The 21895-nt window shown below is 39.0% G+C and overlaps 2 protein-coding genes across 4 annotated transcripts in view; both read right to left on the bottom strand.

The window, feature by feature from the left end:
• LOC144049510 (dual specificity testis-specific protein kinase 1) overlaps window positions 1-9260 on the bottom strand; it is a 52937-nt gene extending 43677 nt beyond the window's left edge. The window contains exons 1-2 of one of the 3 annotated variants that reach the window (XM_077562491.1): window positions 8969-9260; window positions 8181-8249 (exon numbers count right to left, since the gene is read on the bottom strand). In XM_077562491.1, the coding sequence (XP_077418617.1) occupies window positions 8181-8211 (31 nt within the window). In that variant the 5' untranslated portion in view covers window positions 8212-8249; window positions 8969-9260. The remainder of the gene's footprint in view (window positions 1-8180; window positions 8250-8968) is intronic. The other 2 variants (XM_077562489.1, XM_077562490.1) reach the window with 2 other exon arrangements.
• A 3322-nt stretch (window positions 9261-12582) lies between these two features.
• On the bottom strand, window positions 12583-14728 carry b3galt8 (beta-1,3-galactosyltransferase 8). The gene has a single exon (XM_077560181.1). The coding sequence runs from the start codon at window positions 14668-14670 to the stop codon at window positions 13696-13698; it is 975 nt and encodes a 324-aa protein (XP_077416307.1). The 5' UTR covers window positions 14671-14728; the 3' UTR covers window positions 12583-13695.
• Window positions 14729-21895: the final 7167 nt, after the last annotated feature.

Below are 21895 nucleotides of genomic sequence, written 5' to 3'. Positions count from 1 at the left end.
TCATCCACACATGTATTTTGACATCAGCTAAAACATGACCTCAGTAAGGGATGGCCAGTGTTCAAGAACAGCTAAGTGAAATTTTCTGGCATCAGACACACTGCTCACAGCCAAAACAAAGATACCCAATTACACTAGGCAAGCAAATCATTGATCATGAATTTCAGCACTAAGGTCAAAGGATGTATCATTGCTTTTTCTGGTGTGTTCATTTGATAGTCAAAAAGAATAAATAGATAGGTAGATATGTAGGTAGATATGTGGTTACATAAATAGAAACATAGCTACAGTATACAGTAGATATATCTGTGCAAGAAATTTAAAAATCACATTCATCTTTACAGTATGTTAAATGGGAGTTAGTACACACCTACCACCTAAATGAGCTTTTTCAAGCTCATGAAAAAACAGCCACCAAGCATTATGATTTTTTGGTGATGAGCAGTGTTGTGCTTGAGCCAAACATATCTTTTGAAACTATGGCCAAAAAGCTCAACGTTGAGTTTATAGCACAATTTCCTCCATGCGTTCGGGAAGTTTCAAGTGTCATTGCAAAATGTAGATGAACTTTGAGGTTTTTCTTTTCACGGTACGGCTTCCCACCCTACCCTGTAGCGCTGACATACAGTACATATGAAGAAGCTGTAAGATTGCTGTCACAGGTAGGTCTACTAAAAAGCCATTACTTCCCAGAATTTTTCTTGGCAGCCTCCCTGGTCAGTTTGCTTCTCATCATTTCATCAATTTTGGACTTATGTCCAATTCTTGGTAATGTTACTGTTGTGCAATATTTTCCTCAATTCGATAATGACTGTCTTTATTGTGGTCCATAGTTTATTTCATGTATTGGGGATTTTTTTTTGTACCCGACTCTTGACTGATACTGATACCTTTGAACAATGAGATCCCTCTGATGTTGTGAAAGCTCACTGTGAACCTGGCTCGTGCTAGAGAATGTGATTTAAAAAAAAAAAAAAAACATGTCAAAACAACTGTAATAGAACACACTTTGTTTTTGGAATAATCACAGACAATTTAAATGATGGAAAGTAGTGATGGGAAAATGAAGCTTCATGATGCACTTGAAAATGTTTTGACTCCTCTTGATCGCACCCTGTTTAACCCTAGAGCACTATCGCTGAGTGATTTTCATACGAGCAAACGTATTTACATGATTTTCAATATGTTGCATTTTTCATGAGTGTCTTGGGTCTCTGGGTAGCTTCACCATTCTTTATTTACATCTTTGAAGGTGTGGGTGTTTTTTTTTCCTACAGGCATTCTTTCGAGTGATTTTCACCCAGCAATAGTAAAATTAGGGTAAAGTATGGGGTGGATTTCACCCGGTGATAGTGTTAGTGTATAAAATCAATCTTGCCACATGTCAACTAACAACAGGAGCCACCGGCAAGCCTGAAGCAATTGAATTTTACAACCAAAGGGGGGTGTCGATACTTTTGACCAGATGTGTAGTCACTATGGTTGTGGAAGGAAAACTAAGAGAGGGCCACTTTGCGTATTCTATGGTATTATCAATGCTGGTGTGATTAACTCTTGGATCATTCACAGTGAGAATGCAATGAAGAGAGATGGCAACCAAATGCAAAGGAGGCCTTATATGCAGGCTTTGGCACTGGCACTCATCAAACCATGGACAGAGAAGAGACTTTCCTCTTTAAAACTGTCACGTCAAATCGGAGTCCTAATCTGTAGCATGCTTAACGTCCCTACCCCTGGCACTTTTCCAAAGGAATCAGGACCAGTGGCAGCAGAAAACAATAGTCCCTTGCCCAATGCACACAGGCTCGGACTGGAAACAAAACACAGGTGCGGTCAACCTGTGTGTCCACGCCATTACCTTGCGTGTACTGACTGGATTGAAGGAATAGGTAAGCAAGAGTGGTCCTTGAATGTATATGTTATTCCTTATTTAATTAAACTTAATTTATAGGGAGTAATTTCAAAGGAAATTCTTATGGGGAAAACAATATTTTAGTCAATTGGTCATTTTTACTTGCTAAAAATATAGTATTTTTTGTTCGTTTCTCCTGCAGCTGTTTGCGTGTCAAGGAGTCTGCCTTCACCAGGTAGGCCACAATTTTGGAGCATGTTTTTAGGGTCTTCCTATGTTTCCTTTTGCCATTTTGTAACGCATACTACAGTTGCAAATAAAAGAAAACCACTCTAATTTAGCATGTAGTGTCATATTTTTGTTCGATTTTTTATTTATTTTTTACTTTTTATGGGGTATATGATATTGGGTAAAAATTACCCGGCAAAAGTGATGGTGTTACTTTAATGATAGTGTTCTAGGGTTAAAAATGCATGAACTGTAATCAAATTCCATTGCACTTTATCTTTAAACCAAGACCACAATCTCGAGGAGAAAAAAAATCTCACAAGTGCTTCATGATGCTTCATTTCCCCATCATAAGTGGAAAGTGTCCTCTGTCCCATTTAACACAAGTTTGAGTGTGATTTCTTCTTAATCAAAAAGGGTGTCGAAAAGGGTGTGCACACTTGTGCAACCACATTGTCTCAGTTTATTTTTAATTTGTCTCTTCATAATTATATACATTGGTACCTTGAGATATGAGTTTATTTCGTTCTGAGGCCATGGTCGTAATTCAAAACCCTTGTTCCTCAAATCATGTTTTCTCATTGAAATTAATGGAAATAGCATTAATCTGTTCCCGCCACCCCCCAAAAAACAACAAAAATTGTTGTAATGTGTATTTCAAGGAAAAAGCACTCCATATGTGCTTTACAAAAACATAAAGTAATGACATTATTAAGCAGAATTAAATTGTTCATCAGTCCTTGCCTCAGCAGCAGCCAGTCATAATACATCAGAGCCTGTCATGCCTAGAACTCAGTGGGATTTGTAACACGGTCTTAACTCTTCTCTGTGATCATCAGTACGGCACTAACATTAGTCATTCAACACAGAAAGTAAAGACTGTATGACTGTGAATAATGTTTAATTGTCTACTTGTTGCCTAACCATTCATGTTCAATCCAGGGAAGATCTGCACCTTGGATACTAATTAGTGTTAGCATTAAGAGAGTGGGGCCTTTGTTTTGTTTGACTGTTTTAAATACACAAGGTGTAATTTTCTGTGTTTTATATTAAGTTTGGCATTAAACTTCAACTGGAAGTGGCATTAAACAGTGTGAAGCCTTTTTTTTTAATGAATTGTTCACTATTTGCTGCTGCTGCTTGTAAAGTGTATTGTTGTGTTAATTGAGACTCTACATCGCTTGTATCTCAAATCCATGCTCACAGGTCAAAGCTAAAAAAAAAGAAAGGTCTCATGACAGCTCATCGCTCGAAAAACTTGTAAGTCGAACCACCTCTATCTCAAGCACCACTGCATTTTTTCTTTATGTCCACAATTGATACTTTATTCATCCACACGGGAAATCTATTGTTCCAGTAGTCGATACAATGAAAACAACTTAAAGCAAAGCAGGCATACTGAATTATAATATAATTTAATCATATTAAAAATTTAAAAATAGTAAAATATATAATTTTAAACATGAAATCTAAAGGTCTTAAGGATATAACAAATCTATACAAGTATATTTTATATATATATACACACGGAAATAAAAGTCACAATTGCAGTGCAGTACGCGGGTCCAGAAAAACATGCATGGGATTTAGGAAGATGTTGACAGAACAGTGCGGAGTTGAGGGAATGTGATATTTCCCTCCCTCGGTGGAATTCAAAAGCTGCATGGCATGCAGGAGGAAGGCTTTTCTCAGTGTGTCAGTGGAACAGGCCAGCTTCAATGACAGCAGCCTGTCAATCAAGCTGTTTCTCTGCCAAATAGCAAGTGTCCACTGTATAGTTTGAAGTTGTAATATCACATTTCACCACTAGATGGCAGATATCACTTGCACCGGGTCTTTTACTGCCCTATCCGACGTCGTCATGAGGCTGAATATTTTGCAGATTTGTACATGCAATGAAATGCAGGACGAATATAACACATGAATAATACTATTTAAGAAAATTGAGTGAGATTATTTTTGTGAAAAACTGCACAAAATGAAATATTGCACTAAATGTTGCTTTGCTGTTTTTTATGCATGAGAGCCCTTTGCAAGGTGGTGGGGGAGGCTGAATCTTTTATACACACATTGAAACATTCACAGCATTATGAAAAATTGCACACATGCACATATTTTGTCCATGTTTAAAATGGGATTTTGTCATACATGTGGTTAAGATATACGTGGTTCAATGTGGCCCCTCAGTAGTGCTAATGATAAATTGTAAACCCCTTCATCATTTAAGTTGCCCATCCTTGATGTATGTTGTCTTTTTTTGTGAATGCACTCTTTCTTTTTTTTCAAAGTAGTGTCATAATATATTTTCTTACTAGAGTTTTGCACACTTCAAAGGCCCATAAAATGATTATAAGGCATAATGTATCTGAGGCCAAATGGTGTGCTACACTATTAAAACTGATGTAATAAAAAGCACACTATACCACTTAACTTTGGAGACTGTATCTCAAATTGCCATCCTTGTGCTGTGCCTTAGGCCATAACTATGTGAAGATCCATGGCAGTGAGGATCAATGACTTAGAATCCAATCCTGACTAATGTAACATTGACCAGGTCATGCAAATGCTGAACAACAAACCCATTGCCCATTACACAAAGAGTTTCCTTCTACTCTCCCACAAAATTTCTCTTATGGCAAGTGTTATCATGGAGCAGTAAGGAAGCACATCTTGGATAATGATTCCATAATGAATGGGGCGTGATACAAGTTTAAGGCTGATGCAATCACTGCCAGCTTATTACGGCTACAACTGTAGATTTGGGTGAACGCTGCAAGACACAACAAACCTACAGAAGAGAAGAAGACTAAACGATGGCATGAATCACCTAAACATTTGCAATTTTGCAAAGAAGAGCTATTAAACGACCATGTTGATTACATAGGATGAACTTCATTAATTTCAAATATTTTGACCATGTTAGACTAGCTGTATCTGAGAGAGAAAGAGAGAAATGTTAAAATGTTGGAATGAGATCCAAGAATATGTTGAGTTACAAAAGTGTGCATATGAACTACATGAGTTCATTTACACAATTCAATAGCAATTATTCTGTTAACTTTACCAAAACTTTGGAAGATTACACACAATTTTAGAATTTAAATGTCCATGTATTTGTTTTTTCTTTTTTCTCTTTGAAAGTACAAACAGTATTCCTTTTACAAAAAAAGGTAGTGGGGGATTTAATACAAAAAAAAAAAAAAAATCAGTGTAAAACCTTAATTTGTCTAAAAAAAAAAAGGTGCAAAAATCTGGCGGGAATTTTTTTGGGATGAAAAATACTTTTTTATTAGGCGATTAATCGTGATTAATCAGAATTCTAAGATGTGATTAATTTGATTAAAAATGGAATCATTTGACAGCTCTAATTATTACATAAGATAACAAGTGCAGAACGGCAAACTTTCTAAAGGCCACACAACAGCGTTGAGATTTCATGACATCAAAGAGACAATGATTCAACATATATACTAACTGGAGTGTGACATGACAACAGTGCAAATTTATTAATGTGCAAAACACACAGCAATGAGGTAGTAGTTTCTCATCCAAAAACTGCATGGCAATTTACTTTTGAGAATAAAATACAGCATACACTAATGGGAGTAAAATCATTATAAGTAACATCCTTTATAACATATGTTACTTTTTAGACTATGTAATCTAAATAGTTTTTCAGTCCTGCCATTTTAAAGTACAGAAACGGCGACGGCGCGACACATTTATGAACTATTTACATCAGAGGTGCTCAAGTCTGGTCCTCAAGAGTCCCCTATCCAGCCTGTTTTACATGTGTTCACAGCATAATCCAATGATCAGATCATCATCAATCATGAATCAGGTGTGTTGGTGGAGGCAAACTTAGAAAACAGGCTGGATAGTGGCTCTCGAAGACCGGACTTGGGCACCCGTGGTTTACATAATGCTCGTTCAAAGGCAAAAGGAATCTACCGCCTCTGTAAAATTCCATTCGGATTCAGCCTTTTCATTCCGATTGAGTTAAACCTGACTACTCTCCCCGTTACTGCTGAATTCTGAGGCATGTTACTTTAATTATTAGATCAGTAAAGATGTTTTAACCACACCAGTGAGATTCCTTAAGCGAGAAACATTTTGGATTTAGCAAACTTTAATTCCATTGAAGTTGTTATACGTAAAACATAAAAACAGAATACAATGATTTGTAAATCCTTTTCAACCTGTATTCATTTGAACACAATGCAAAGACAAGATAGTTAATGTTCAAACTGATGAGTTTCTTTTTCCTGCAAATATTCACTCATTCTGATTTTGATGCCTGCAGCACATTCAAAAGATGCTGGGATAGGTTCATGTTTACCACTGTGTTAAATCACCTTTTTATTTAGCAACACTCATTAAGCATTTGGGCACACTAATTGTTGACGCTTTGTAAGTGGAATTCTTTCCATTCTCGCTTGATGTTCAACTGCAGTTGCTCAACTGTCCAGGGTTATCATGTTTTGTGCTTCCTCACGTCAGATTTGAACCAGAATGAATGAAACATCTGTCACTGGTGCACGCTCCTACCGAATGAGTGACCATTAAGTTAGACAAAGACAGTGCCACACTACCAAATCAAATGATGTTTTGATGATTGATGATTTTGTGATGACTGTTTGATATGGAGGTAAATATGGTGCAAAACTAACTTGTAAAAAACATTTGTACCTGTAGAAAAAAGTCTAAATTAACAACATGAGATGAGCTAGCGAGCACCGGATTACGAGCTTTGATTGTACAATAAATTTTACCTTCATACTAAAACTTCTTTTTTTTCTGCCCACTTTGAGTGCTCTGCATGTCAACCAACGTTTAAGCTGTTCCACACGGTGTTTGTATATTGAACCATGTTGAAATGTTCACGCCTGGGACGTCCTCTTCTTCCAAAATGACGCGTAAACTGGTGTGGCTACTCTGTTTGTTTGGAATTTCGGATTTGTGCATATTAATGATAAAAACGTGGCGTCATTTGAGTTCAACCCACTGTCGTTTGCTCAACCAATGAGGTTGAGGTTTAGTCCGCCCAAATCCTCCAGAGCCCGCCCCCTTCTTTACGAGTACAAATCACAGAGCTCTACAAATACGAATCAGTTTTGCACCATTTGTAGCGAGATATTTGGTGCAAAACTCACGTGACTGGAAAGCAGCAGAAAAAACACTTGTGAAACCTAGTGGCGACTTCTTTGACTACAACTTGTCATTTCTACAGGTACAAATCACAACTTTTACAGATACAAATTTACACTTTTTTGTACAGGTACAATTTTTTTTTTTTACAGATACAAATTTTTTTTACACATTCAATTAATTTTTTTATAGGTACAATTTTTTTTTTACAGGTACACATTTTTTTACAGGTACAAATCCCGACTTTTACAGATACAAATTTTGACTTTTTTCTACAGGTACAATTTTTTTTTTTACAAGTTAGTTTTGCACCATATTTACCTCCATAGTTTGAAGTGGATTACAAACTCTCCTAAAGCAGCATGTGTTGATGAGATGTGTGCAGACACAAGACAGAATGGGGGAGGTTACGGTTTGTGTGCAACAATGAGCAGCTCTGGCCCAAAGCATTAACTCCTACTCAGACTGTGTCGGAATTGAATAGACTCAAACACAAAGCACATACAGAAGAGGCAATTGGGCAGACAAATGCCAAAGGTACCTCAAAGTGTGAACACATCCGGGTACACTGGTTGAAAAAAAATAAATGTAAAGAATGACAAAATATTTTAAATAGCCAGTTCCAGAGTCAAACTTGCCATAGGAAAATCGAAACATCTTCATTTTCATGCCGGTGCAACTCATTGTGTGTCGTTGTGTACTTAAAGGTGTATTGTGCCATGCGCGTCCCCGCGGAGTAGCGGACATGTGGCGTGCACTTAAGATCGTCCTCGCACGCGCACCATGAACGAGACTGACACAGATGCTTCAGTTACACTTTGTAGTAGTGCAACATTTACTTTCTCATGGCATTTATGGAGTATACCAGTAACTAATTTCAATTTACAAGGAACCATGTAAATTAGTTTCTGTGAAAAACAATGGAAGACTATTTTACTCTCATAATACTTACTCAATTGATTTAGTAAGCTATTTATATGCATCTTGCTGTAGCTGGAACAAAGTCAGAAGTCTGCAGGAACTGAGGAGGAACCACATACAGTACATGCGACAGCAAATGAGCAAGCAACGTCACAGGACTCCACAAAACATGTCGAGAAGCAAGCAACGCTGTAAAGCACGCATCAAAACGCAGTGTTGCAGACAGGAATTTACTGGCATGAGGGTTTAGGGTCAGTCAATAATTTGCTTTGATGCTTCCCAGAAAACTAAGAAGACCAGAAAAATACTCTTCCTCTGTTGAATAAACAAGCATTGGATGTCAAATTTGTGATTGGTTTGTTGAAGGATCTTGTTGTTTTTTGTCAACACAAACACAGCTTTCTAATTGTTTCTGGTAAACTTCAGAGCACTACTTCCCATTAGTAGAAAGTCTATCAAAGTCTTATCTGTTAAATGCATCACAATCTTCCACGCCGAATAGTTTGTGGAGAGTTAGCATATGTTGTAAATGTGAGACTCCAATCATGTCATTATCTTCTTGTTAGCAATCATCTTGTGATGCATCTGGGGGTTGTAGTCAATTGCTGGGAACCACTGCACACTTCCACAACATTATGTTGTTGTGTGAGAGAACATTTTTCTTGGCTGCATATTTATAATGCTGTAGTAAAATCAAGTTTGATATTTATTCATGTGCAATCCCTACACTAATGTGTATGCATTTAATAACAGACTTAATGTCAGTCAACTACTAAGAAAGCTTTATGGTAAACATGTGAAAACAAATAATTGACTTACCTTGAATGAATCTCTGTTGTAAAAGGCAGGTTAAATTTATGTGATGGGTTTCTGCATCATATATCCTCTCATGCTTGCTGTCAGAACAGGAAGTGTGGCTAGATTCTCTCTCTCACTCTCTCTGTTGCTCTCTCGCAGGTTTCAAGTGGTGGGTTGAGTTTCCCGCAGCGGCTGTTAAAGCAGTCTCGCTAGTGGGATGCATGTTTCATGGGTTGTCTTAGGAACCAGCTCCACCAGCCGTGCGTCGGTGGATGGAACTTCACCCACGAGGAGGGAGGCTGGAAGGGGATAGCAGACGGACTTGATTGCTGCTTCAAGAGCTCCGCGTTGGACGGATGGACAGATTTTCACCGACATTTGGCAGCAGGGATTTCATTATTTATTTATGCCTCAAAAATCATATATTTTGTGATGACGGTTTGAAGTGGATTACAAACTCTCCTAGAAGCAACATGTGTTGATGAGATGTGTGCAGACACAAGACAGCACAGAATGGGGGAGGTCACGGTTTGTGTGAAACAATGAGCAGCTCTGGCCCAAAGCATTAACTCCTACTCAGACTGTGTCGGAATTGAATAGACTCAAACACAAAGCACACACAGAAGAGAAAATTGGGCAGACAAATGCCAAAGGGTACCTCAAAGTGTGAACACATCCGGGGACACTGGTTGAAAAAATAAAATGTAAAGAATGACAAAACATTTGAAATAGCCAGTTCCAGAGTCAAACTTGCCATAGGAAAATCGAAACATCTTCATTTTCATGCCGGTGCAACTCATTGTGTGTCGTTGTGTACTTAAAAGTGCATTGTGCCATTTAAAAAGGTAATATTAAAGCTTTTTCTACATCATGCATCCACCAATGCCCAGATGAGTACGAAGAGCCCAGCTCCACTGGGCCAGAGGTGGCAGTCGTAAGTAAAAAAGTGACAAACTGCACAAAGATCGTTTAAAGGAGCAGTCAACCTTAAACATTTCTTGACAATAATATGTTATATGTGACCTTATTAGTCAAAACATGACATTCTGATTAACGTTACATTTGTGGAATATGAGTTAAGCAGCAAAATCCAGACGTTTTTATCCATCAGAGGGGGCGACCATTTTACCACTTGCTGTTGACTTAAGATGACATCACAGTTGCTCAGGGCTCAGGAAACGACCAATCACAGCTCACCTGTTTTCTGAAGCGGAGCTGTGATTGGTTGTTACCCAAGACCTGAGCAACTGTGATGTAATCTCTTACCAAAAATAAGGATATTTAAGTATGCTTGAAGTATACTCAAAATTAAGAGAGTATACTTCCAGTTTACTTTTCTTGTACTTATTGGAAGTATACTCCACCAAGTAAATGTTAACTCATTCATTGCCATCCACGAATTAACTCGGGTTTTGCGTATTTTTAATTTTTTATGCACTAGACGTAGAACAACCTCATGCAAGTCCCCAGCAAGTATTGAGCTTAAAAATGATTGTAATGAGGTGTGGTTGTCAGTGGCTGGACGCACCTGTAAATAACTCAGTCTTCATAGAAAACTGTTTAAAAAAAATGGAAAATGTTAAAAAATATTACATTTGTTAATAGATACCTGGATAATTTCGTTGTTAGATAATTGTTTTTTGGCATCAATATCCTTTTTCTTATGAATTGTTTGATATTATTTTGAAGAAAAAATACTGTTTACATGTTTGACCTGTAATAAAAACAAAAAGGATTGCTGTCAAAGTTGAATTTTTACTTAACAATGGTTCCCATTTTTATAGTCGTATGTTAATTATGGTATGACCTGGCCAGTGATTGACCCCACAACCTCCTAGTCTCAGGGAGAACACTCTAGCACTACAGTAGGGCACTGAGCTTTAAAGATTGTGTAAAACGATAGCTCGTTGCTATTAGCCGTTAGCTGCTAACCTATGTTAAAGTCAGTGTTAGCCTACATGTGCTACGCAGATGTTAAGTGGTATTGCTTACACTAATGTTATTTTTATGCAGGAGCACTTATGTTTTATTTTGATCTGCATGTTGCAGTTCCACACAAAAAAATACGAAAGAAAAAGGAAGTAAAGACCAAAGGCTACAACAACCATTTGTCCTTATATTTCTGGAACTCTTTCAAATGTTTAGCTCGCTGCCTAGGTTACGTCCTCTACACTAACCTAGGGCAGAAGAGATTGGATCTAAGCACCTTTCTTGAATATATGTAGAATTTCAACAATCCTACCCTCCAAGTACTTCCGGGTTCTCTCACTTGGATAGGATATGAGGAAATTACCTAGGCAAAACGGGAACTCAAAAAAGCCCCTGCTCTGTGGGTGACAGCCCATGTGCACCCAACAGTGGACGATCATCGTTCAAGAGAAATTCAGAAATGACATGTTAAAAAATGAATTTAACCCTTAATGGCTGTAAAAGTGTATTTGTATTTATGGGAAGCAAATTAGATGGGGATATTCTCAGGGTTGTTGCCCCCTGATTTGCTTTTCCTTTTATGGTACTTATAACCCGTTATGCAGCTCATGCTGCCCTGCCCCTCATATTCACACACTCGCTAAGTCCAACGCTTACAGTTTTATTGATCCCTAAATTAGATTCCTTTCAACCAATTTTAGGCTGAGTTACATAGAAGTTTACTTTTAAAAATCCACAGACAGGCTTTCACAAATAACCACAGGCAAAACAACAACAAATTGACAAAGGGACTCAATGAACATCAAATGATAAATGGCAAACATGCTGGTTTTCACACGTCGAGATTTGGGGACAAAAATAGTATATATTTGTGGTATCGTTTTAGTGTCATTATTGAGGTACTTGTGAAGTATTGCGACAAGTTAGTCAACCGATTTCTGCTCTCCACATAAGCAGCATATGTTAGCAACATTGCACAAAAGGAGCAGGTTTGCCTACCAAAGTTTAAAAAAGGCAAGAAATTGTGTTATTAGAATGAGTGGCTGCATATCAGTAATACAGTGAAAATGACGTTGGCCCTTAAAATCTTTTGAGCCCTGTGCTTCTAGGGGGGAAAAAAGTTAGTCAGGAGCCCTGCAGTGTATATTAAAATATAATACCTGTACCATGCTAGAATTATGGTGACACAATTCCATGTGGCGTGTAAACAGATTAAATTGCTAAATCAACATACACATCTTTGCTTTGCACATTTGCAGTCAGCAAAGGCAAAGGCTGATGGCTATACATCTTTTCACAGTGTGAATAAGAACCATGTGCGTGAGTCGTGCTTTTAAAAAATGCACTCAGCTATTTGCTGTGTGGTTTCTTGGAGCATACAAGATTGTCTAGAATAGATAATCATCGACATTATCAACAACTGTCCCCCCTTTCATTAAAGTTATCTTAACAAATATACTCCCAACCCTCCCAGTTATAATAGATATGATATTTGATATCTCGTACATTAAAGTAGTTGTTGGCAGTGAATTAAAAAGCAAACTTTCTTCCTGGTTCCATTCTTGTGATGAAGCATGACGTCACATACTGCTGCATTTTGGTACGCTTGGAATTTTTGTAATGGGAATGTGAACTGGACCGATACACACAGGTCCTACATTCTGCATTTTTCTATTCCTTCCAACCAGTCACAACACTCCTGAGGACCAGGTTATAAATATTTTTTATTTTAGGGCCATAAACAGCATGAGTACAGTGTAGGCTACAATTCTCAATTAACACAAATAGATCAGCATAAGAAACAGCATAAACAAAAAATAGACATGAAATTGCACATACAAGACACATTAGGCACTGCAATCATCTCAAAGAGAGCAAATGTACTGGTCAATACCAGCTGATTTTGGGCGAGATGTGGACTAAACCATTGCTTGGTTGCCAGCCAAGCGAAGGGTAAATAATTGCACTCAAGGGATTGATAAAGCATAATATACATCTATTTCTACATTCAGTAACTTGATATATAAAGGTACTTTGGTACATATAATAAGCAGCAAGAAAAAAGGCATCAGACAGTTTTGTTGTTTCTTGCTCTTATGTTTAAAGGTCATGACAGCTGTACAGTAGTTGACACAGGCACTAAACTCTTGGTCTATACCGCCACCAAATGGCCACAGAGTGAAACAACAGCAATACTCTAATATCCAAAAAAAGGCACAGCTACTTGTAAGCAGCAGGTCTTTGTCAAGTTTAAAAAAGATTTGGTTAAGTTTTTTTTTATTTTCGTTTTTTATGCCAGACAGAAGTGCAATGTCACGCAATATTAATACGTATGGGTGATTTCATCCATCCTTTAACTTCCAGTGTAGAGAACAAAAAAAAACAGCAGGCACTGAAGGAAGATACAAGAGGCATATATATATATAACACAGCAGTTTCCAGCACTTTGGATCAAGACACTAAAAGTTTCAAAGTAAATCCAAGAAATAAGCCATGACTTTCATTCCTCAAACTACTGCAGCCCCTTAAGTATATACAGAATATATTGAGATGAAAAATGAACATTCCGTGCCTTTCAAGTTCTCCAAAAGATTTTGAAAATATTGTCACCATTTTAAATTTTAAGACAAAACAATTACCAGCAGGATGTTATTTGGTTTAATATTATTAGCATATTATTTGATGCAGTGTTGTCCGTTAAATAGCCAATTTTGAGGGGGGGCACCTCCAAAATAAATACTTTTCACAAAACTATTGATTTTTTATAAATCACTATTTTGCTTGTATAATTAAATCATCACAATTCATACATACATAATTCAAATCCAGCATCTTTTATAGCCCTGTGAGAAATCCTTCCAAACTTGTCGCAAGCGGAAAGGCTGAAAGCCGTTGACGAGAACAAGTCTGGCAAAAGTGCATCTGTCATAGTCCAGATTCCGGATTTCAAAGAGGTTCTTGAATTCCAGCCATCTTCTTGAGTATACAGGCCGTACACCAAGCACGTACAGACACAATCCCACATAGACATCCTCTAATGGAATCCTTGGAACGAACCTGGAAGCCCATGAGACCTTGGCGGCCATGTCTGTTGAGAAGACATACCCAGCACCTGACACATATGCAGGGAAGCTGTCGTCGGGGTACAGCTGCTCTCGCAGGTGCCACTTGCTGTTGAGGTCTCTCCTCGGCTTGCCGTCGGTTATCACTGATCCCGTAATGTAATCACTCCTGGGAGCAGTGCTGAGTAATCTGAGGAGGTAGAATACGTTCACAAATATGTCGGCATCCACCTTCATGGCATAGGTGGCATGGGGGCAGTAGGTCGCCAGCCAGTTCATTATCATCATGCTCTTGATTGTGAGATTCTTGTAACTGTCCAAGAAGTTCATTTGGATGACATCCGAGTATTTCTTGCTCTCCTCCTCCAGCATGTCCTGGATGCTTCTCACCTGCCCCCCCTCGAGCACCCCCATGTAAAACAGTGTCATGGTATCCTGACCTGCAGAACCCCACGTTTCTCTTATGGCATCCCTTGCTGACAAATCCTGAGGTGCCACTGGGACCACAAACACCAGGAAAGGACTTGCCTTCGTACAAGCGTCAGGCTGGTTGAAAATATATGAGTACGTTTCAGGAGACAGGAGCCTGTACTCTTCCTTAGGAAGGGGGCTTGGCTTCGTAAATTGCTTAACACATACATTTCTACCGACATAGACAGCAGACAGGACAATCACGAGTAATATGCTCAGAGTGAGGAGCTTCACTAACCTTCGAAAGAAATGCACCCTCATAGCCCCCAAGCCCCCTGCTCACACTAGTTTGTCCTGGTTTGATGGTGAACCCGGAAAAGAATATGAACGTCAGTGAGCAGAGGGTGGGGCGATATCAGCGACGGAAATGGCTGTGTCTCAATTCACTGCGCTCTGCAACCTGCGAAATGTATCTGACGTCATCACGCCGCGCGACTATGAAGGTTTTTTGTTTTTGTTTTTCATTGAAATAAAAAAATTCAACAAACATTTTGGCATCAAACACAATTCAAAAAGACATGTCAAAGTGCAGTTTACAAGGCACCAACCAGTAACCCAATCATCACCACTTCTCATACACACACACACATACACATTAGAGGTCATCAAACAGTTGAAACTTCAAGTTTTCGCATCAGGAATAGAGCATTTTGACATGTCATATATTTAAACGACTTTACATAGTTGTCTTGCATGTGTGATTAAAATACTTTGCCAGCAAAACAATATTATTTATCACAATCTTTTTTTCAGAAACATCAGGAAAAAACAAACAAACAGAATGTTGTCCCATTCCAAAGTGTCCTGTAGCCGGATTTTCGAAGACAGCCAGAGATCATCCCAGAATGTTTTTGTGTAAACACATTGGTAAAACAGATGTTCTGTAGTTTCAATGTCTTTCTCATAAAAAATACAAACATTTTGTACAATATTAAACCTTTTTCTAAGCAGTTCACTGGATGGATAAATATAATTCAAGATCTTTTCTTTAGTTTTATTATTGACAGGGAGTTTCAAATATTCAGTTCTAATCTAATTAACTTCTGTTTCAGAGAATTTTTGGATGATTGAGTGTTTATTTGGTATTAGAGGAAATAATTGAGTGTTTAAATATTTTCTTAGTGTTTTATTTGGTATATTTTATTCTAAAAAAAAAAAAGGCCAGAATTTGTAATATTGAGAATCTTGGGGCTGGAAAATTCCCCATATCCATGTTCAATATCTGTTGCTTAACATCTTGAGGAATTGCTTTAAAAATATTTTAAAATTCTGATCTTTGACATGTAATATTGTAGAGAGCACAAACATTTTCAAACGAAAGCCAGTTGCCCTGATCATCCATTAGGTGACCACACTCCTTTATCCATCCAGTTCTGCAAGAAGATTGATTTTCTTTTGCAAAGAACTGAAAGGAATATTCTGTTTCAATTTAATTATAACTGCTTTGATTTAGTTATAACTATTTAGAATTGGACAAAGTTGCTTTGATTTTGTTAAATGATGATATAATTTGTCATCATTTGCGTGTTCCAAAAAATTGGAGATGAGACTTCTTTGTGACAAAGGCTCCTTCGAAGGATGATTTATTACAGAGATCTCCGGTCACCATCTTGAATATCACGTAGAGTGTGTCAATCCAAGAGTGCACGCCCCCTCCCTTGCGAGAGAGAGCTCTTATACACCCCAGTTTGAAAGCAAAATGCCTTTTCTCCTCCCATCATGAATAAGTAAAACAGATTGGTTCTCACACAATATGTTACATAACAGAATTTTAGTACACAGTTCGCACCTGTGTTCCCTTTGTAGACAAAATATACTCTTCCGTGTACCAGCTCGTACTTTTCCCAAAACAGAATCTCAGTCAACAGATTGAACTTGACATACAGTGTGTGTGTGTGTTCTCTCTCAAACCAGAATATGTTCTCACGCAGGACACTGAGAAGAAATTTTAGACAAAAACAAGGTACCAGATAGGTTAAGGTCAAGTTATACTGAGTTTAACATTATTACACCTGCTCTACACATCTATAACTAAATTCAACATGGTTAAAATATGAAATAAAGAATTAAAAATGTTAATAATGTCAACAATTTACTCAGTATAGTTTTGATGTGACAATTCAAATGTTTAAAGGGTGTTCATTCTCCTGCAGGACAGAAGGGGGAGCGTTGTTGACCAAATGTATTGAGACATCATAGTGACCAATGGGGGCGTAGTCATGTGACTTTGGGAGGTAACGTTTTGGAGGACAAAGGGATATTAGCCACAGGCGGGGGATGGGAACTTTACATTTGAGAATTCAAGATGGCGCGGGTGGCTGCTATCTTGCTCCTGTCCGCGATGTCGTGAATAAATGTAGAGAAAATGCCTGAATTCACTGATCTCATGGTATTTTATTAATCAACGGCATGAACACGCAAATGGTAAGAATCCTTCATTCCAACAGAACATATTTGTTATTCCAAATTGGGAATTGATATGGTGTAAAATTGTGGTTGTACATAAGTCTAAGTACTTGCTTATGAAAAGATGAAAATTTAACTGGCGGTTTATCAATGTTAAAATCACACCTAAGGACAAATTCAACACCTCCCATTTTTTCAAAAACACCTTTGGACATACAGAACCAGATGCTATTATTTTCTAATAGGATCTTAACCATTTCGCTTTAAGTACAGCATTTAAACATTCAAAATCAATTGCTTGAAGTCCATCTTCTTTATATTCTTTTACAATTTTAGATTTTTTCATATATTCGACTCTATTTTTCCAAATAAAATAAAAAAAATTTGGGATATTGCTTTTGATTTGTCTGGTATAGCCATAGAATATGCTGGATGGAAATGAAAATATGGTCGCCTGCCGACACACAGATTTGTAATTGGTGTGTGTGTGTCTCAATCTGCGACTGCCTCCCTACCCAAACCTAGAGCTCACTGCGGCAATATGAGCAGCCGACACACATTTTGCATGACCAGTCAAGTCATCCGTTGTGACTTGAAAAAAAAAAAGTGTTCCAAGGCATTACACCCCACATATTATTTGGTAAGGTAAGATTTATTTTGAAGTTGGCCTTCACTCCGCATTGGTGGCGTGTTGCCAGACAATGTGACAAATATTCCCCACAATGTAAACTGTTTATTTCGCTGGAAAATTGGGAGATTAGCGGGAGAAATGAAATTAATTGGGAGACAAGCAGGAGCTAGGGTTGAAATTCGGGAGTCTCCCGCCTGAATAGGGAGAGTTGGCAAGTATGTATGTTATGTTAGTTCACCATACACAAAGCGAACTATTTTAAGCATTTGTTTCCATTTTATTATGGCAGAAAGACACAAAAATAACTGTTGTGACCAAGGTAAAAGCACATGCTTATGTGCATCTGTGAAGATCGCAGAGCTGTAATTTAGAAAATTTGAGCTAAGAGATATTGTTCTAGCAATGCTGCCACCTGACTTAGCCGAGTTACAGCATTGGAGTCATGTTTTAGGCACGGCGCCCTCTTGTAGTGGATTATTTAGAGCCAGTACCAAGAGAGGGCTCAGACAGCTGGTCTGAGGACACATGAACTGTGTCCTAGAAGGAGTCATTTTAAACTGCTTGTCAGTAACATTTTATTTTGAAATCTAAACTTTTAATTTGAAAACCGCCAGTGTCCCTTTGTGCATACTACCGTAAATCCTATAAAGAGGCAAACAGAAAGGGACAACTTGAAATGGAGAGTGGCTGGCTTGACTCCGTAAAAAGAAGAGGCACCTATACAGTATGTATGTGCTCTCTACATTTCTAGTGATGGCAGTGCGACACTGAAGCTTCGATACAAGCTTCAAACCCTGAACTACAATTCCATAGAACCACTGCTTCAAAGCTTCTTTTGGTGCGGAAAAAATCACGTGACATATGACGTCCGAAGCAGCGACTGATTCGCTGCCCGAATGAATCACATGCCTGGTTCGCGGTCCAATCACGTGATTCTCGATTCTGACAGGTGACAGGTTGAAACAGTTTTGAATTTGAGCGTCAACCCTTTATGACCGCTATAAACAATCTACTATTCGTGGGTTGTCGGTGTGTTGTTGGTGCTGTTGAATTGTCATTACCTTGCGTTGTTACATTTGGTCATTCATGGAGCCAGCCAGGAAGAGAGGTCGTTCTGAAATGTGGGAACACTTCAATCTAATCACTCCTGATAAGGTAGGTGTGCTGGCTGTTTAAAGTTATGTATATAGATCAGAATCAGAAAAAAACTTTAATTATCCCCGGGGGACAATTATTTATTGATTTATTTTTTCGAAGGGCATTTTTTTTTTTTTTTGAGGCACAAATTAAATAAAACGTTTTGACTTGGACGGGAATGGAGCCCGAGTTACCCAAGTGGCAGGTGCCAGACGCTATTGTGGAGGTGCAGCGTTATTTGACTGAGCCACCCCTGGACCGATCAGAGGATCCACTGGTTTACTGGCGGAACCACCAAAGTGTGTACCCTCATCTGTTTCAGCTTGCAATACAATTTTTATGCACGCTGTTGGGTCTGATATTACAGATCCCCTTAGTTACTGACCGTGCACCAAGGAAAAAGGAGGCAGAAGCTGTTGCTTTGTTTTATTGCAACCGCGGCTGGGAGAGGAGAGGAGACGCAAGACCTTAACTCACGCTCGGCTCCTTCCGACTCTCTGTCCTCCCCCGGCCACCTCGTCGCTTTTATTACAGTTAAGTTTCAGTTTCGTTTCATACGTCATGGAAAAATACAAAACATTAGAGAAAGTTGAGCAGCGCCTCTAAACGACAGTTGATAATATAAAAACATAAAAATATATACAGGATATTCTTTAAAATACACATAATGTTAAGACTACTGTTTTAAGCAACTTCACATTCCCTCCTGTTGTGGATTTAAAAGGACATCAGTAAATACTAAAACAATTAAGTTTTCTCAGTATTACTTCATTAATAGATTCACAACATTTGAACCATTCTCAGGAAATGGCGAAAACCCTTAACTTAAAGGGAAAAATTCCATAACTCCCCCACCGCACGGTGACGAGAACCTCTTGGTCTGAGAATGGAACTGAATTTGAGGTTAGGAAAACACAATAAGATGAGGGTCACACTTTTGTGTCGGTCTCCACAGTGTCAACATAATCTTCTACGCGTAGTAAGTTATATTGATACATCTGGGCCACGAACATACGGGCGACTAATCTCTTAGACATTGGGACAATACAGCAGGAACAAATAACACATAATAAGATAAACATTATAATGATCAAAGTCCAAACAATGTCTGAAAAAGGGTCATCTTCTCCTTTGTTCTTCTTCTTTTTGACAAGAATCAGGGGGTAATCCCTTATCTGACTTCGGTGACCTTTTTGCAGTGACTCTGGTGGATCCACGTCTCTCTCTCAGCGATTTTGAGAGCGGTGGGTGTGGTCAGGAGAACAACGAATGGGCCGTCCCAGCGTTGACTCGACCATGTTTTCCTTTTTATCACCTTCACCAACACCAGGTCACCCGGGGTCACCGTTTCCTGTGCAGGAGGAAGAGAAGTAGAGGGCAGATCATTTGCTCTTGACACAGTCCGTTCTTTAAACAAGTCACATAACCATTTAGTCAGTGGATCTGCCTCTCCTGTTTTGTCTGACCATGGCTGATTTTAAATGGATGGCCATATTGTCAACGATGGTATTTACAAAATGGCTACCGTTATCACTCCACAAGACTCGTGGAATGCCATGTTCTGGTATTATGTGTTTACAAATAGCTGTAGCTACTGTGAGGGCGTTTGGATGTTTTGAAGGAACAAGTTCAACCCATTTAGTTAGTGAGTCTACTAACACTAAACAGTACTTGTGCTGACCACTTTTGTGTAGTTCAATAAAGTCCATGTGTAAAACTTCAAATGGGTAGGAGCCCACTGGGCATTTCCCTCTCTGTGGTCTTAAGTTTCCCTGAGCATTGTGACGACAACACACCATACATGACCTACAAAAAGTTTTAAAATAGGTTCGTAAGCCCTGTGGTATTGTCATTGTCTGTTCTACCATAGATATGATCCCTCCTGTTGAGACATGGGACTTCCCATGACTCAATGTGGCTACTGCGTGGAACAGACTGCGGGGGATGACTGGTCGGTCTTCTTTGTGGATTAAATCCACCAGTGGTTGCGTTATTTCGGCGAAGTCCAGAACCCATAGACGGCAAAAGTTCACTAGGCCTAGGAAGGCCATCATCTGTCTTTTGGTCTTTGGTTTGGGGGCATCAAGGATAGCTTGTTTCCGATCAGAGGTTAGTTTTCTTCCTTCTGCCGATATGATGTGACCTAAGAAAACTACTTCGGTCTGAGTCCACTGTAGTTTGGTCAGTGAGGCTTTGTTTCCTGTCTTTGCTAGGTGTTGACACAGTTTCACTGCTTCTTCTTGATTTTCTTCTTTGGTTGGACTGGCGATGAGAATGTCATCTACGTAAATCAAGATTTGAGTGGTTTCACTGTGTTCATGGAGGCTCAGACAGTTGTTGATTTCTTGAGAGAAAATGGTGGGGCTCTCTGCATAGCCTTGGGGTAGTCTCGTATAGGTGTACTTCTTTTGATTAAAGGTGAAACCAAACCAATGACGGGCAGACTCGTGCAATGGGATGGAAAAGAAGGCGTTGCTTAGATCAATTACTGTGAACCATTTCTGTTCTGGCTTCAGCGCATTGAGTAGAGTGTGGGGGTCGGGGACGCAGGGGGCTCTCTGTTTTACTGCCTGATTTACGGCTCTTAAGTCGTGGACCATTCGCCAGGTCGTGGTGTCTGCTTTCTTTACTGGAAAGATTGGAGTGTTACAAGTTACCTTGGGGGCTTCTATGAGCACTCCAGCTTTTACCATGTTCATGATTACTGGTGTGATTCCTTCTTTGGCATCAGGTTTGAGTGGGTATTGATTGATTCGTGGGCGATAGTTTGTTCTTGGTTCAATTGTTACTTCTGTGGCTGTGGTCATTAGGCCCACATCGGTTTTTGACGCTGACCACAGCTGAGGTGGTATTTGATCCATGGCGTCTTTTAGTGCCAGGATCGTGGTTTCCTCCAGATGTCATGTACTTAGGTGGGTGCTGGGGACAAATGTTGTCACCCAGTTTAGTTTTTTCCTCCAGACCACGTTTCCTGATGACATGATGCGTTTAAATCTTCCATCTTGACATGGAGTCCACGGAAGTCGTTGTTCGGACCATGTTACATCTCTTATTTTTGATCCTATGTCTTTCCATCTCCAGCCTGTTGGTTTTGCCAGTGAAATGTGGAAGGGAATGCCAACGCCTTCATATGTGGTTAATGCATATATGTAATCTGGAAAGATTACTGTGGCTGCCATCCATCCTGCCTGTTCGTCCCAAATTAGGTCCTTTATTTGGGCCCGCATGGTTGTCAATCGGGACCATTGATCAAAGAAGTCTCTGTCCTCTTTGTTCGGGGCGAAGCGGATGGTGGAGTGAAGTGGGTACGTG

The sequence above is a fragment of the Vanacampus margaritifer genome, chromosome 3 (assembly GCF_051991255.1).
Source record: "Vanacampus margaritifer isolate UIUO_Vmar chromosome 3, RoL_Vmar_1.0, whole genome shotgun sequence".
Taxonomy (NCBI): Eukaryota; Metazoa; Chordata; class Actinopteri; order Syngnathiformes; family Syngnathidae; genus Vanacampus; species Vanacampus margaritifer.
The sequence above is the reverse complement of the archived record's forward strand: the minus strand, read 5'-3'. Positions and strand labels throughout refer to the sequence as shown.